General features: G+C 41.7%; 1 protein-coding gene across 1 annotated transcript; it reads left to right on the forward strand.

The window, feature by feature from the left end:
* Nucleotides 1-1228: 1228 nt before the first annotated feature.
* On the forward strand, nucleotides 1229-14377 carry LOC308326084 (protein disulfide-isomerase tmx3a-like; the record flags this gene model as incomplete). The annotated part of the gene is made up of 17 exons (XM_080778894.1): nucleotides 1229-1418; nucleotides 2488-2536; nucleotides 3486-3528; nucleotides 3800-3923; nucleotides 4450-4503; nucleotides 6224-6269; nucleotides 6389-6469; nucleotides 7609-7708; nucleotides 7814-7891; nucleotides 8412-8478; nucleotides 9931-10029; nucleotides 10150-10207; nucleotides 10612-10665; nucleotides 11402-11458; nucleotides 11565-11694; nucleotides 11910-11978; nucleotides 14159-14377. The coding sequence occupies 17 exons, from the start codon at nucleotides 1229-1231 to the stop codon at nucleotides 14375-14377; spliced, it is 1518 nt and encodes a 505-aa protein (XP_080635020.1).
* Nucleotides 14378-16100: the final 1723 nt, after the last annotated feature.

Here is a 16100-nt window from a genome sequence, read left to right on the forward strand (position 1 = left end):
ATGTTTTTATGTGATGTATTCCCATGCTTTTTGTTCTTGCTTAATGTAAGTCGCTCTGGATTAAGAGCGTCTGCTAAATGCCTAAATTGTAAATTGTAAATTGTAGTAACCAAATGGACTCTTATTTATTAACAACTATTGAGAGTGAAAATGTAAACCAAATGGCCTTTATCCAAGGTGCTTTACATATAGATTGTGCATTACATTCACCCATTCACACACACATTCATACACCAATGGCGGCAGAAACCATGCAAGGCACCAACCAGCACATCAGGAGCAATTAGGGGTTCAGTGTCTTGCTCAAGGGGAGCCCGGGTTCAAACTGGCAACCTTGCGGTTACCATACAGCCACTATACCCCTGAGCCACCGCCGCCCTGGTCAATGGTCATGCATGGGCTTTGCATAGTCACCATTTGGCATAGCCCTCTACCAGATTCCTGCGTTTTGCGAAAACCGACTGCACGGTTCAGCCAAAAGTCCTATTTTTGGCGGAAGAAGGAGAGAAGAAAACACAAAAACAATAAGTGACCAAAGTCCCTTCACAATAAGTGACCAAAGTCCCTTCACAATAAGTGACCAAAGTCCCTTTGGGACTTCTTGGTCTCTTAATAATAATAATGCACTTTTTCTTTTTGAGTGGTGCATGTGTGTGTGTGTGTGTGGGTGGGTGGCTGGGTGGCGGGCTGGGTATGAGCACGAAAACAGCATGGTTGTTTTTCACCACCTGTGCGCAAGATGGAGCCCCAGGTCTACTGTCTATACTGTCTACAAATAGCCATGACAATGTGGCCAATGCAATGTTATGTTTCTCAGTAAAAACGTTAAAAGGCATGCTTACGGCAAGATTGTCTTCTCCCAACTCCGTTCCATCTGGAGATCAAAACAATATAGCCTTATAAGAAGATGCTCCTATACAACAGCAATGACATGTCAAGTCTCTTCTAAGTTCTGCTGTATGGTTCTGAGAGCTGGAGAGTGGTCAAAACAGATAGGAGAATAGAAGTGTTCCACAACAGATGCCTCAGATCTTTTGGCCGAATAAAATATGAAACAATGAACTGCAAACAAACAGGGAGCCGGAGCATTACCAAGGACATTACACACAGACGCCTGAGATGGTTAGGGCATGTAGGCCTACTGAGGATGGAGCAGGATGGTTAGGGCATGTAGGCCTACTGAGGATGGAGCAGGACTGCATCACAAAGGTGCATGGCCTTAATTAAGATGGACACCACCAGGCAAAAGAAAACCTGGGAGGCCCAAAACCACATGGCGCAGAACTGTGACGCAGGAGCTAGCCTGGAACAGATGAACCTGTCCTGGAGAGAGGCAACATGCTGCCATGGGATCGGATTCGGATGCAATGGAATTGAAGCCTTATGTAAACATATTCATATAGGGGATGAAGAGGCCAGTAAGTATGTAACGGCAAGATTGTTACAAAGCATGCGTGGTGGAGGCTTTAATTGGCTTAACTTAACTTAACCGTCAGTCGGTCACCATCTGCCTCAAATCCCCTCCTGCTTCATGTGGATTGAAATGCCGTCACTGCATGTCACAGCGAAATTAGTTACCCGTCGATTTAAGATACACATCACCTGTTAGTAGGCTCTGCTCTATAACAATGTTTTCCCAGCTGGACAGTTGGTGATATCTGTCTTCAATTTACAATAAAATAGGCCTAGTAAACACCAACCCAACATGCGTCTATTTTCTAATAATCTTTAAATCAACCCTCTGGAGACACAACATTGTACAGGTCACCAGTATTCGTGTAACAGCGTTTGAAGGCACAAGTACACGCGTGCAGGTTGACTGGTTGGGGTTAATCAACTAAAGAAAGATGTTTCTTTTTAATGTTGCTGTTATATGCACAGGTAAGCAAATACTAAATTCTATAAAGTTCTTTCCTATGATGGTATATAGGCCTATCAGTTATTTTATTCTGTGATAGCCTATAGGCCTCCTACTTGTAATTACATGCAACTATAGGTGTGCTTTTGTTGAAGGCTAGCTATATCTATAGTTCTGATTAATTTAGTTCTACTAGCCTATAAATCCGATATATAAGTTAATTTATATCGTACAACCATCTGAAATATATATTATATATGTTCCCAAAGTGGTTTCCTGGGACCCCAGGGGTCCTTGGGGGGGTTTCCATGGGGTCCCCAGCTAAATTAGTTTATAGCCTATACATTAAAATAGATTTTAACCACTTTAACTATAGCTATTCAAAAATAGCTGATCTACAAGCTCACAATTACAGTCATAAGGATGCATGTGTGACCGTGCAAGATCTGATATTTTATCTTCTGGGGATCCGTCATCCTTGGCACAACATATTTTCAGATGGGGGTCCACATACATATTAATTTTGGGGTTCTTGACATGAAAAAGTCTGAGAACCACTGGGTTATTATTAAATATGTAATATAGTAAAATGTGGTGTTTTTGTTTCAAATGTCATATATTTTTCACAGTGGTGTCGAGTTTCAGAGTGTCAGCCTACGTGGATGAGCTGGATTACACGTGAGTTTGTTTCATGTAGGCTACATAAACCATATCTATTAGGGATGCACCAATATGGATTTTCTTGGCCGATACCAATGTTTAAAATAACAATTTAGTCTATAGCCGATACTGATACCGATATTTGTTTATTTAGTTTTTGGTGTTATTATTATTTCCCCCTTTGGTGCCATGGGAAACCAAACAAATCTTCATTATAAGAAATAACTGTTCAGAATCTGCATGCCGAAACACAACATAATTGGTACAATGCTACATAATTGTAGCATTACGCAGAAGTGGGGATTGAACCCGGGGCTCCCACTCGCCAGACCAACGTGCAACCTATACCGTGCCAATAGGGCCGAGCCCGATTGGCAGGGCTGTTGCGGGATGGGTCTTGGCTGGGGGCTATGTAAAGTAACATAACATTAACAATATGTATAACGCACGCATGTACGCACGCACGCACGCACACACACACACACACGCTGAACTATAATGTTGTTGCCAATAGTAACGGTTGTAATTGTTCACATCTATGTTATAATTCCAGTAGGCTATTTTTGTGATTTAACGCAACATTTAAAACAACTCTTCTGGTGGTTTGCGTGGTTTAACATTCACTGCCAGATTAAATACCTTTACCACACAATTTATTGTATTTAATTAGCTTTTAAGTAGTCCCAGAATATTAATCTTCACTACGATCGCACCCCGGGCCATTGATAAGGAGAGAGCCATTCGCTGCGAATAAATAAATAAAACGCTCAATCTGTTCATATAGTTAATCCATTGAAAATGTAATGGTGGCCGGGGGTGAAGTTGAATGATACAGGGAGATATGAGCATGCTAGAAATCTCTCTAACATGCGATGTTTTGCATAGGTTAGCTAAGAGTGCCATCTAGTGTAAAAACTAAACACAAAACAACAATGAGTTCCATTTAATTGTGTTTGGGTTTTTTCAGGTTTCTGGATACTAAACGGCCTGACGAAATATGGTTGATAATGGTATGTTAACACAATGTCATTATGAATATCATTTGAATATCACTTGATCATTATTGATGTATTATTATTCATATCATTATTGATATAATAATTTTTGTATCATTACATATTACTGATATAATATGGCGTTTGCATTGAAACAGCGTTATAGTGTGTTAAATCATTTAACTCACCAAAAAACGCTGCCTACTGCAGCAACACAGGCATGCCATTAATGATGGTAAAGCACACCCTTTATGGTAACCATGTATCATGGCATGTTTTCCCACAGTTCTTTGGTCACAATTGTGAGTATTGTCAGAAACTGGATCCGGTCTGGCGCGAAGTTGGAGCTGAACTGAGGAGTCTGGGCTCTCCTGTCAATGTAGGAATATGTGATGGAAACAAGCACGCTGGTCAGTATGACATCACTAATATATATATATATATATATTGTTTTATCTATTTTATCTCGATATTCTACCTTTTTTGTGGGTTCATCATACTACAGCGTCACAGAAAAGCATCAAAAGTTGTCAGATCCGCAAGCTCGAAACACGGTGTGGAGCGACGCGTTTCAAGCTTCTGGATCTGCTACTTATCTGAGGTCTCCACCGGACAGAGATCATATCAAAAACTGTACTGTGTATACTGTACCTACATACATGCATGCGTCTGGGTTCCCGCTCTGTCTCAGTCAGACACTTTCATTTGGATCAACCATGTGTGACCAGATTTGATTTAATCCAAAATGAGTTAATAGCACAGGCAGACTCTTCACATACTAGAGCGTGTCAGAAATCCAATGGCAGTCCCTCAGTCAAATTTGGCCACATTTATCTTCCATTTTCAATTTCACGCATACTCCAGTTTTAGGCGATAAGCTACTCACCTTTTCAGTGGGAAAGTTTTCACCCAAACAGTGGTTTTGATATGGTTTAGGAGGGCCCCGCCTCCCTCCGAAGCGAGCCAGGGTGTACGTGGTGACGGTGGTTCGTAAAAACAGAGAGAAGTGATGAGGTGAGCGGTGAGTTTCTTATCACCGCAGGTCACTGACGTCATCTCATTACCTAAAACTGGAGTATGCGTGAGCCTTCACTCCGCTCCTGTGATAATACAGATATTATGCAAGCATGGCACAGAATCTGAGATCACCAACCCCCTCCCCTCACCTTGATGACATCGTAATGCCTGATTTTTATTTTATACTTGGCTGCATGCTGAAAATAGCCGATATACAAGCTCTGCTATTTTCAAAACACCCGAGTGCAACCAAACATAAAATGACTAATTTTACTGTAGTTCTACTGGATATCCTCTCCACTAGTCCCTCCCTAACATTTTAGTCTAGTTTTTAATTGTTGACAAAATTGTCAATATATTTAGTCTTAGTTTTAGTCATCATAGCTTAGTTTCTATTTAGTTTTCGTCAGTGAAAAAGGGTAGGGATCAGCTTAAAAGGACCACCTAGAATGAACCTCTATAGGATTAAGACATAGAGCCATATTGACCAATGACTGTGAGCTCAGCTTCAGTTACTGAGGGATTCTCATGGCCCTCTACCATATTGCCGAACTTTGTGGAAAACGACAACATAGAATAGCCAAAACTACTAAAAATGGCAGAATCCGTACGGAAACAATAAGGGGTCTACGGCCTTCGGGCTTGACCCCTAATAATAATAATGACAGACAGATGGAGAGACATTCGTAGCATTGTTGTGTAGACACCATCAAATGCCAACAGACAGACAGACAGATACACTTAGAGAGAGAGATCAGACTCATACATTTTCTAGAATCACTCTAAGGAGATTACAAGATTTACCGAACCTCTTTGTCACTGTGTGTGTGTGTGTGTGTGTGTGTGTGTGTGTGTGTGTGTGTGTGTGTGTGTGTGTGTGTGTGTGTGTGTGTGTGTGTGTGTGTGTGTGTGTGTGTGTGTGTGTGTGTGTGCGCGCGCATAACAGTATCAGACTGTGGTTGTACTGGTCAGCTCCCAGTACAACAGTATTAGACTGTGGTTGTACTGGTCAGCTCCTAGTACAACAGTATTAGACTGTGGTTGTACTGGTCAGCTCCTAGTACAACATTATTAGACTGTGGTTGTACTGGTCAGCTCCTAGTACAACATTATTAGACTGTGGTTGTACTGGTCAGCTCCCAGTAAAACAACATTAGACTGTGGTTGTACTGGTCAGCTCATAGACTGTGTTTGTACTGGTCAGCTCCTAGTACAACATTATTAGACTGTGGTTGTACTGGTCAGCTCCCAGTACAACAACATTAGACTGTGGTTGTACTGGTCAGCTCATAGACTGTGGTTGTACTGGTCAGCTCCTAGTACAACATTATTAGACTGTGGTTGTACTGGTCAGCTCCCAGTACAACAACATTAGACTGTGGTTGTACTGGTCAGCTCATAGACTGTGGTTGTACTGGTCAGCTCATAGACTGTGGTTGTACTGGTCAGCTCATAGACTGTGGTTGTACTGGTCAGCTCATAGACTGTGGTTGTACTGGTCAGCTCATAGACTGTGGTTGTACTGGTCAGCTCATAGACTGTGGTTGTACTGGTCAGCTCATAGACTGTGGTTGTACTGGTCAGCTCATATACTATATGGTTGTACTGGTCAGCTCATAGACTATGGTTGTACTGGTCAGTGTAAGAGTGTACTTAATGAACACATTTGAAACAGATTGTTGATGTCTTTCAGCCGTGACCAGAAAATACAAAGTCAAAGGATATCCTACCATTCTGATGTAAGTCTGTCTGTCTATACGTCCATCCGTCTGTCTGTCCGTCCGTCCGTGTTCATATGAATGCATACTGTGTTGCTGTGTGTCAATGAATGGGACAGTAATGTGTTGTTTTTAACCAGGTTAAAGAATGATGGTCAGTTTAACTACCAGGGAGACAGACGTAAAGACTCCATCATGGAATTTGCTGATCGCATCACAGGGTGAGTGTGTGTGTGTGTGTGTGTGTGTGTGTGCGTGTGCGTGTGCGCGTGCGTGTGTGTGTGTGTGTGTGTGTGTGTGTGTGTGTGTGTGTGTGTGTGTGTGTGTGTGTGTGTGTGTGTGTGTGTGTGTGTGTGTGTGTGTGTGTGTGTGTGTGCGTGCGTGCGCGTGTGTGTGCAGTGCAGTGTGCACGCGTGTGTCTGACCACAAAAACAGCACCCTATGCTGTTTGTGTTTTTACTCTGGGGGCGCCGCCCAAAAGAATGTGGATAACAGGACGTTGACCCGTTTGTTTGAAATATCTTGGCATCTGGCTTGATGACAAACTTTCTTTTAAATTCCATATTCCGTTGATCAACGTGGTTTTCTGTAGGCCTACAGAAATAAGTTCTGTTTTCCGAATTTAGGGTTTGTTCCTGGAGGCTGAAACCTTGACAGTCAAAGTGATTTAGTGACATCACAATATCATCCCCTCCCCTTTTATCATACAACAACAGCTGTGGGTGCCGCTTCAGTTCAGGTGGATCACCACCCATCACCACCCACCAGGCATGATGATCATGTTTAGGGTGGAAAAAAAGCAGTCCAGCTTTAAGGTGGACTACTGGTGATAGTTACGGTACCCAATGCACTGAATTCAGGTTTATCCTCTCTGACTGAGAGGCGGCATAAACACTGGTATACCTAATTCTATATCAAGCTATATTGCTGGGATGCACCCTGCCTATATTTGCTCCAGGCTGAAACTGAATGAGGGGTTTGGTCCGTTCAAAAGGAATGCTCCAAAACATTTCTAACCATGATTGCTCCTGTTTCGAATGAGTTATTTTGATTGACTGGCTGTTCTGCTTAGTTCCTTTGTAATTTACCCTGATTTTATATTGTAAACTAAATGGATGTACTTTGATTTGTATTGTGTAATATTGTAACCTCGGCTACATTGAAAATGAGGTGTGTGTGTGTGTGTGTGTGTGTGTGTGTGTGTGTGTGTGTGTGTGTGTGTGTGTGTGTGTGTGTGTGTGTGTGTGTGTGTGTGTGTGTGTGTGTGTGTGTGTGTGTGTGTGTGTGTGTGTGTGTGTGTGTGTGTGTGTGTGTGTGTGTGTGCGTGCGTGCGTCCATGTGTGTGCGTATGTGTGTGTAGTCCTGTTGTCAGAACTCTGAACAGTCCACAGCTGTTCCAAAACGTCATGAGGCGACACGACGTGCTGATCGTTTACATAGGAGCCTCCTCTCCTCTGAAGGTACGCACGCACGCACGCACGCACGCACGCACGCACGCACGCACACACTCTGATTGATTGATTGTTTTTTTTTATTGATTGATTGATTGATTGATTGATTGACAGGGCAATTATACGGCAGCAGCTCGGGAGTTAATTGTGCACTGCTCCTTCTTCTCCGCTTCACGAGACGTCCTGCCCAAGGTGACTTTACTGTAATATAGGCCTATATCGTTAATATTATATACATACTGTGTTGTTATTACTTATTATTAATTTATTAACTATTATTTTACATATCTTTTGTATCATTGGTTGTCAATTTGTCAAACTATTTCATACCAAGGACCCCCAAATTGATATGTATTTGGCCATGGAGCCCCATCTGAAAATGTTTGGTACAAATTATAATTCATTCAACAGTTTCCAAACATTCTAGATATTCCTGCCCGCCCGCAGGTCCTCCCTTAAGCCAATGTTAAGCCAATTTTAAGCTACTATAAGCAATATTCTGTATTTCTCAAATATTTCATGAACTTTCTTTTCCTTTTTTTTGTATTCAGACAGCCAGAAATGGGTAAAACGCTCCCAAAACAAATGTTGTCTCCGTAACACATCTAGGGGCCACAATCTGTATTCAAAGATTTTCCTTGAAGCTTTGTCATTCTTTATTTTATCTTTTGCTGTTTATAATTTGTCCTACATTTGTGTAATGTTTCTCCAGGCAGTAAGCATCGCAAAGCTTCCTACCGTGGCCATTTTTAAAGACGGGACGTACTTTACCTACAATGGTAAGTATGCGTCAGGGGCGGAGCTACCGGGGGGGTGAGGGGGGTGGTCACACCCCGGCCCGGACCTCCGGGGGGCCCGGGCTGTCAGGTGATCGATTGATGATTTTTTTACACAGTCACTCACGACTGATAAAACCAGCGGGCCCCCACGAATCCCGCAATTAACCAGATACAGAGCTTATATAGCCTATAATAGCCTACACTTTAGCAAAATATCATGTCTGATGAGAATGTACTGCGCTGGACTGTATAAGCACCGTGGAGTCTGTCTCACACTCTCTCCAACAGACATCCCAGCCACGCTCCAAAAGTGCAAGTCTCTCTCTGACGCCCTGTGGAAGTCCCTTCCACAGCCCTCTGGTGATATTCTCACTCCCGTGCGCGGGTTTTCAAATCCCAGCAAATAAACAAAACCACGTAACTACTCACCAACACAAAGCCTGCTAGACCTTGTTAAAAGTCTATTTTCGTATCTGGGAAGCGTCTCAGGTCCCCAGCTTCTCTAAAATACACTTTGTGCCATCTTAATAACGCAATGTACCCTGCATTTTACCGGGCAGTCATTTCTTCTACTATGGCATTTTCGGGGGTTTGCCTGCGCCGATCTGGTTGGATTAGTTTTATTTAATGATTAAAATAGTGCATTTTATAGAGAAGCTGGGGACCTGAGACGCTTCCCAGCTACGATAATAGACTTTTACAAAGGTAAAAGGCTTTGTTTCGGTGAGTAGTTACGTTTTGTTTATTTGCTGCAGAAGGGACTTCCACAGGGCGTCAGAGAGAGACTCGCTGTATAAGCGGTCCAGGGCTTCGATTCTAAACCCCTTCTTGTTGCTTTTCCCTGTGTGCGATCACTCAGCAATAGAAACAGAACACAAAGATGAGTAGTAGCCTATTTATTTTTTAACACGCAGCACCTCTCTCTCTCTCTCTCTATACGTCTCTCTCTCTCTCTCTCTCGTGTGTGCATTGCTGTGCAATGTCACAGACACAGACGCGATCAACCAAATATAACACTTTCCCTCTATCTGTGACTGTGATCAGCTCTTCACACACATCTACGTCTCTCTCTCTCGTGTGTGCATTGCATTGACGCGATCAACCAAATATAACACTTTCCCGGCCTCTATCTGTGACTGTGATCAGCTCAGCAGCAACTGTTAACGTAATTATTTTTTCTTCCGTTCGGGGGGGGGGGGGGTGCTGTTGGGAGTCTGGTTCGGTGAGGCCCGGTCGTGCTGTCTCACCCCCCGGCCCAGCCCAATGTTGTTCCGCCACTGGTATGCGTGCGTGGGTGCGTGCGTGTCCGCCATGTGCCATGTGTCAGAACATGTGTTAGAAATGACATGAACATTTGTTTCTACTTTTATATGAACGGAAGTTTATCTAATGAATGAAAGTTTATTTAATGTATGAATGTCTATTTAATGATTGAACGTCTATTTTGTACAGAAGAGCAGTACGGAGATCTGAAGACTTGGATCAGCCAGGAACGCTTTCCAAACTACTTCAAAATCGATACATATACACTGTACTTCATGGGAGAGACAGGTACCACACGCACGCACGCACGCACACACACACACACACACACACACACACACACACACACACACACACACACACAAACACACGTATGTTATTGTTAACATACTGTGTGTTTGTTTCAAGGTAAACTGGTGGCTCTGGCTCTAGTAGATGAAAGACGTCCATCTCAGGAGAGTATAAGGTATGATGTCATTACATTATGCTATGATGTCATCGTTTAAACCACTGGTTCCCAAACGCTGGGTTAGGACCACTGACTATAGGTTGCACCACACATGATATGTTTGTTGTCCCCCTCTGCAAGTTGCCGCACAGTGCGTACTACTGTGCATATGCCTGGCAGCAGTAGGCTACTGTTGGGATCCATTTGCCATGCTTTTTGTTCTTGCTCATTATAAATCGCTCTGGATTAAGAGCGTCTGCTAAATGCTTAAAATGTGTGAACTCAATGAACAAAAACGTTTAACAAAACACAGAATTATTTTAGGTGAAATTAAAGTTCTCTGACCTAGAACAACCACAACAACAACAACAACCCATTTCTGTACGATATAATTATAATGTAATGTCCTGTTCCTTACTCAGGTATAAACGGTTGTTGGAGACAGTGGTTACAGATTATAGAGAACTCTACAGCAGGTAACAACGCACGCACGCACGCACGCACGCACACACACGCACGCACACACACACACACACACGCACACACACACACACACACACACACACACACACACACACACATACACACACACACACACACACACACACACACACACACACACACACACACACACACACACACACGTGCATCTGCATACACATGAACACGCACGCACGCACATGTTACTTTCTATAGCAGATGTACAAGCTTGGAGATCTGCCCTATGCAACACCCCCAGTATTGTGTTTCTGTATAGAGTACCAAAGTCCTGACATGAATTGCTCATCCCCCTGGGTTGCGGAAGTTAAGTCTCTATGGAGAATAACATTGGGTCATCTGTGTTCCAAAAAGGGTCATCTGTGTTCCAAAAATAAACAAACTGTCTCAGCGATATTGCCGAGAGGTGGCTCTGTAACGTTTATGACAATCAGACACTCATCTAATTTGACGGGAGTAACATTAGCGTTTTCTCAGCATCAGTTAATTCTTCATGTCCATATGACTGAATCCGCCAGGATCATTTGTTTATTTTTGGACCACAGTTCTTATTTGACGCAATCTAAAAAGAGTCTATGGGACTTCAGAATGGGGGAAAAGAACGCGACCCAGGTAGGATGTGTAAATTACGTCAGACTTCGGTGCTCTATTGATGACTGTCTGTGTTTCTATTGGCTGTCTCAGTGATTGATTGCCCCGCCTCTTGTCTCCCAGATATTTCCATTTTGGCTTCATGGAGGGAAACGAGTACGTCAAGGGTCTGGTGATGAGGTGAGAACACACACACGCATGCACACGTGTTATGAACTATTTATGACAGCATTGAAGTAATGAATTGGTTACAACATCATTATTATCGTTCCCTGCTGTCTAACAGAGAGGTAGCCATGCCGTCCTTCATCGTACTCAATCTGTCCAATGACGGCTACTTCCTGCCTCCGGAGGATGTGGCCACTCAGGAACAGCTGCTCAACTTTCTGAACGGAGTCCTGAACAACACTATAGAGGTCAGAGGTCATTAGGATCAATATGCAAACATATTAATTATTTTATGTCATAAGTTCTCACTTCTCAGCTATGATTATGGTCTCGTTATTTGTGTTATTTCATAATAACACTCCATTATGCTGAAAGCAATTAAGATGATTAAACCTCATTTAGGATATTAGCTTACTAATGTTAGCCAATTAATGCCATGTATGTTTTATTTTTTTTAATTCAGTGTCAAGGAGGGAATGGCGGAATCCAGCGCATGAAGAGGTTATATTATGGATTTATCAACACCATTAAGGTAAGTCATAAACTTAAGTGTGTCATTCGGGCAGTCTATAGTCTTTAATGATTTGGGGAAATGTCTTTTTTTTGTCCATTTTATTTTTAGTTCTATAGTTATCTATAGTTAGGGTCGTTCTCAAGTAGGCTGGTGGCCGACGGGCACGTTCAAGTCTAGTGGTCTAAAGGTGTGAAAAATGCGACACTTGACACCTGTTTCCTGAAGGCCCCCGGGCACAGAGATCACCTTTGGACGCCTATTTTAATATCAATTGATTACGATGATCAATTGTGTTCTGTATGCGCTGATTGCGCTCATAACAGTAGCGGTCCATTGAAAAAATAAAAAACAGGATAAAACTTAAATGGAAATTCCTGCTGGCTTATGCTGTCTATAGGGACGCAGATTTTAGAATGCTATTATAGCTCGGATTCTTCTTACAAAAAAAAATGATCCTAGCTTACAAAAAGTATGTTTTGGGTGGATTAAACATTCACAGGACATTTCACATAGCAGATTTTTACTTACTGACTCAGTGACAAAGTCGGCTTTCAAACTAATGGTGCTAGCCATTAAAAATACATGCGTGGGTCTGAGCCCTCCACCAGATGGCAGCTGTGGTGCCAAATGAGTTAAATAATAATAATTCAAAACAAAATGTAGGAAACAATTTTTTTTATCCCAAACCACTGTTTTGGAAACCAAGACTAATAGAGGGTATGCGCGTAACATCATCATCAAACCAGGAAGTTATGCAGGAACGCCTACTGAGTGGCAAAAAACTACTTTCTGGCCTTGACAGCCCATACATCCAAACAGAAAAGTCCTATCTGATTGCATTAAACAACGTTAAACAATGTTAAACTCACTTTGCATGTTGCTTTGCCACTCGATGTGCCATTCACTTTAAGCATGTGCATACCCTCTATAGCAGGGCCTAGCCGCAATTTGCAACACTAGATCTTTTTTTATAATGGGTTGAATCTAGAGTTGCAATACCCTCCATTGATAGCCCTTTGATCCAAATCGAATTCCTGATCTGCTTGTATTAAACAACGTTAAAGTCAACAACATTGCAGCTGTACGGCAAGCTTGAATTATCCTCTTTCAATCTGCAAAGCCTTTTTGTTTCATAAAAATCCGCCACCGACATGTTATTAGCTACTTTTTGTCAAGAAATTCTGCGTGCAAGTTTGACTGTTTCAACAAAGTCTCTGGAGCCAATATGAGACAGGGTTGAAATCAGCCCCGTCTTCACAAAAAACAATTGGTTATATACACAAAGACCACGACTCAAATCCATCCTCTTACCGGACATGCAAAATGATGCAAAAGTCAGCAGCTGTTCCGATAGAGAGGCGGGTTCTCTCATCAAAGAAACTCTTTACATGGTGTTACACTTAAACAACAGATAGTGATGAAATAAAGGTATAATAAAAAATAGTTAAAGGCACAAATTAAAATAGATAAAATAAAATACTAAGGCATGAATCCAACTGTTTTAGTCACAGAAAATAATACTTAAATAAATACCCTGTCTCTGGTACATTTTAAATCAGCATTAGAATGCTCACTGGTAACAAGTTCATAACGGTTTCCTATTATTTTATTTTGACAGAAGATTGTTACAAGTAATTTATTAAGAAAGTCATCAATGATACAGTTACTCAGTGAGAAATAGAAACTTTTACTTCAATCAAATTAGACACTAGGGATGTTCCTGGTTGCTCTACAGGGGCTCTACATGACAAAGCCCTTTTGTCTAGGTGACAAGAGAAACAGATCTGTATCAGCAGCAAACTTTTTTGTGTCTTGAGGACACAAAGTCTTAATTATAGCAGGCCAGCTAAAGAAACATTCCCTGGAACAGCCATCACCTAAGGGTCATCATTAGCTGGGGAAGAGCTGGGGAAGAGAAACCTTTTGTGAACTTTGTATAAGATATATAACCAAGTGGTTATTAATACTATATGCAGATTGAAAGAGGGCAATTTAAACTTGCCCTACAGCTGCAATGTTGGTAAGTTTTTTTTAAAGATTCAACCCATTATAAAACCTCTAGTGTTGCAAATTGCGACTAAGCAGGGCCTTTATTTGGTGTGTATTTGATGGACTGTCTGTCTGTCTGTCTGTCTGTCTGTCTGTCTGTCTGTCTGTCTGTCTGTCTGTCTGTCTGTCTGTCTGTCTGTCCTTTTCAGGAAATGTACACAGAAGCTCCGTACGCGACCACCGTGGTGCTCAGCCTCCCAGTGGGCATATTCATCATTGTTGTGCGGGTCTGTGTACACGTGTACAGGAAGAGCAGGGAGGTGGAGGACCACGATGAACTGCCATCGTCGTCACCTCCCCCAAAGAGCAGCGGGACCAACAGCAGGAACCAACCACACAAGAGACCTGTTGGCAAGAAGACCAATTAATTAATTTCCCCATTCACCGGCAAGAAGACCCAGGGGGCCAATAACACAAGTAGTGGTGGAAAAAAATACTCACATTTTGTACTTGAGTAAAAGTACCAATATAATGCACTGTAGAAATCATCGTTTGCAAGTAAAAGTAGAGAGTACTCTTTATGCAGAATGTCTCATTTCAAGTTTTCAATACAAATCACAATGCGTCGTTATGCGACACATTGTGAGCTTATAGATCACCTATTTTCAAATGGCCGAAAAGTACACCTAATCCTCACAACACCTATAAGATATACCATTGGAACTATTTTTGTATTACAAACTTTTCAGTCAAAGTAATTTCATAGTCAAACAGAAACCACTACTACAGTGCTATTCAACTAAATTGTTCAGGGGCCACATTGTCAGAAACCCAAGGGGCTGCCCCCCCCACCCCATGTCAGTTTGTTTACTGTAGAGTGAGAAAACAAACAACAAATTGCACATTAAGATAATCATCTAGGGACCTCCCAAAATAATGTAACTCCCAGTATGGTAACCACTATTCTACAACACACAAAACCAACACTATTTCAACAGTCTCACTTGTATCAGCTGCTCCTCCTGGTGGCCAGTGTTGTAATAACAGCCGCTGTCCATGGTGCTGAAGGCCCACGTGACACCTAGCATGCATTAACTATACATGAAACCTATAGCATCCTACTATAGGGCCAACATTCGGTTAAAATGTAAATGTATTCAAGTACTATACTTCTGATACTTTAACACAGAGTTTAATACTTGTACTCCACTACATCTCAGGCGCAAATTTACTTTTTAAATTTACACTATTTACTTTGTAGACTTAGATTATTGTTAAACATCTGTTAACTAACTAAGCCCTTAATAAACGAATTTATTTTACTGGTGCCTTGCCACCTAGCATTGTTACACTATGACAGTACCACTTTAGTATTTATGCTGTGCTGTGCAGATTTATATTGTTTGTACTTGTATACATTTCCTAAGAAATAAAATCAATCAATCAATACATTGGTCAATGTGTGACTATTTTACTTGTTGTTTAAGCAGAATAAACATATGTATATTCAATACACTTTATTAGAGTTCATATTTATTCTGCTTATATACTGATAAGTCACCTATAAATCACTCTGGATAAGACTAAATCGGAATTGGAACTGCAGTTGAATCACTTGGGTCGACATGCAACAGGAACATTATCACACCGTTGGGAAGAACGCTAAAACAGTCTCGACCCTTTGGTGTAGTGCCTGATAAATTACTAAATTGCCATTCTGTTGGTAGGCAAATACAGTAGGCCTATAGTTACCGGTATAAAACCTTGTATCTCCATATTTCAACTTAAATGTAAAGTTTTTCTTCTGAAAATTACTGCCCTGACTTATCATACGTACATTAGGCTACAACAAAAGAGTGTCAGAAAATGAAAGCCTGCGTACCGAGGCTACAAAAGTATCGAAAACAGCCGATTTACAAGGTAGTACACTAAATTGTTATTTTCTTTGTCAGCAGAATTTCTACAGTACCAGAGGAAAGCCTTGTTTCCATTTAGTGTTCAGTGCTTACATCCTGTTTAGAGCCCGGCTACTATCCGGATCATTTCCTATCGATGTTTAGTCTCGTGTAGCCAACAAGAATATCGTATCCGCTCTACACCGGATCTTCACACTGCACGGTCCTCCCCAAACAAAGAGCTTTTATTTTGCCC

The sequence above is a fragment of the Protomyctophum bolini genome (assembly GCF_963924005.1).
Source record: "Protomyctophum bolini genome assembly, chromosome: 12".
Lineage (NCBI taxonomy): Eukaryota > Metazoa > Chordata > Actinopteri > Myctophiformes > Myctophidae > Protomyctophum > Protomyctophum bolini.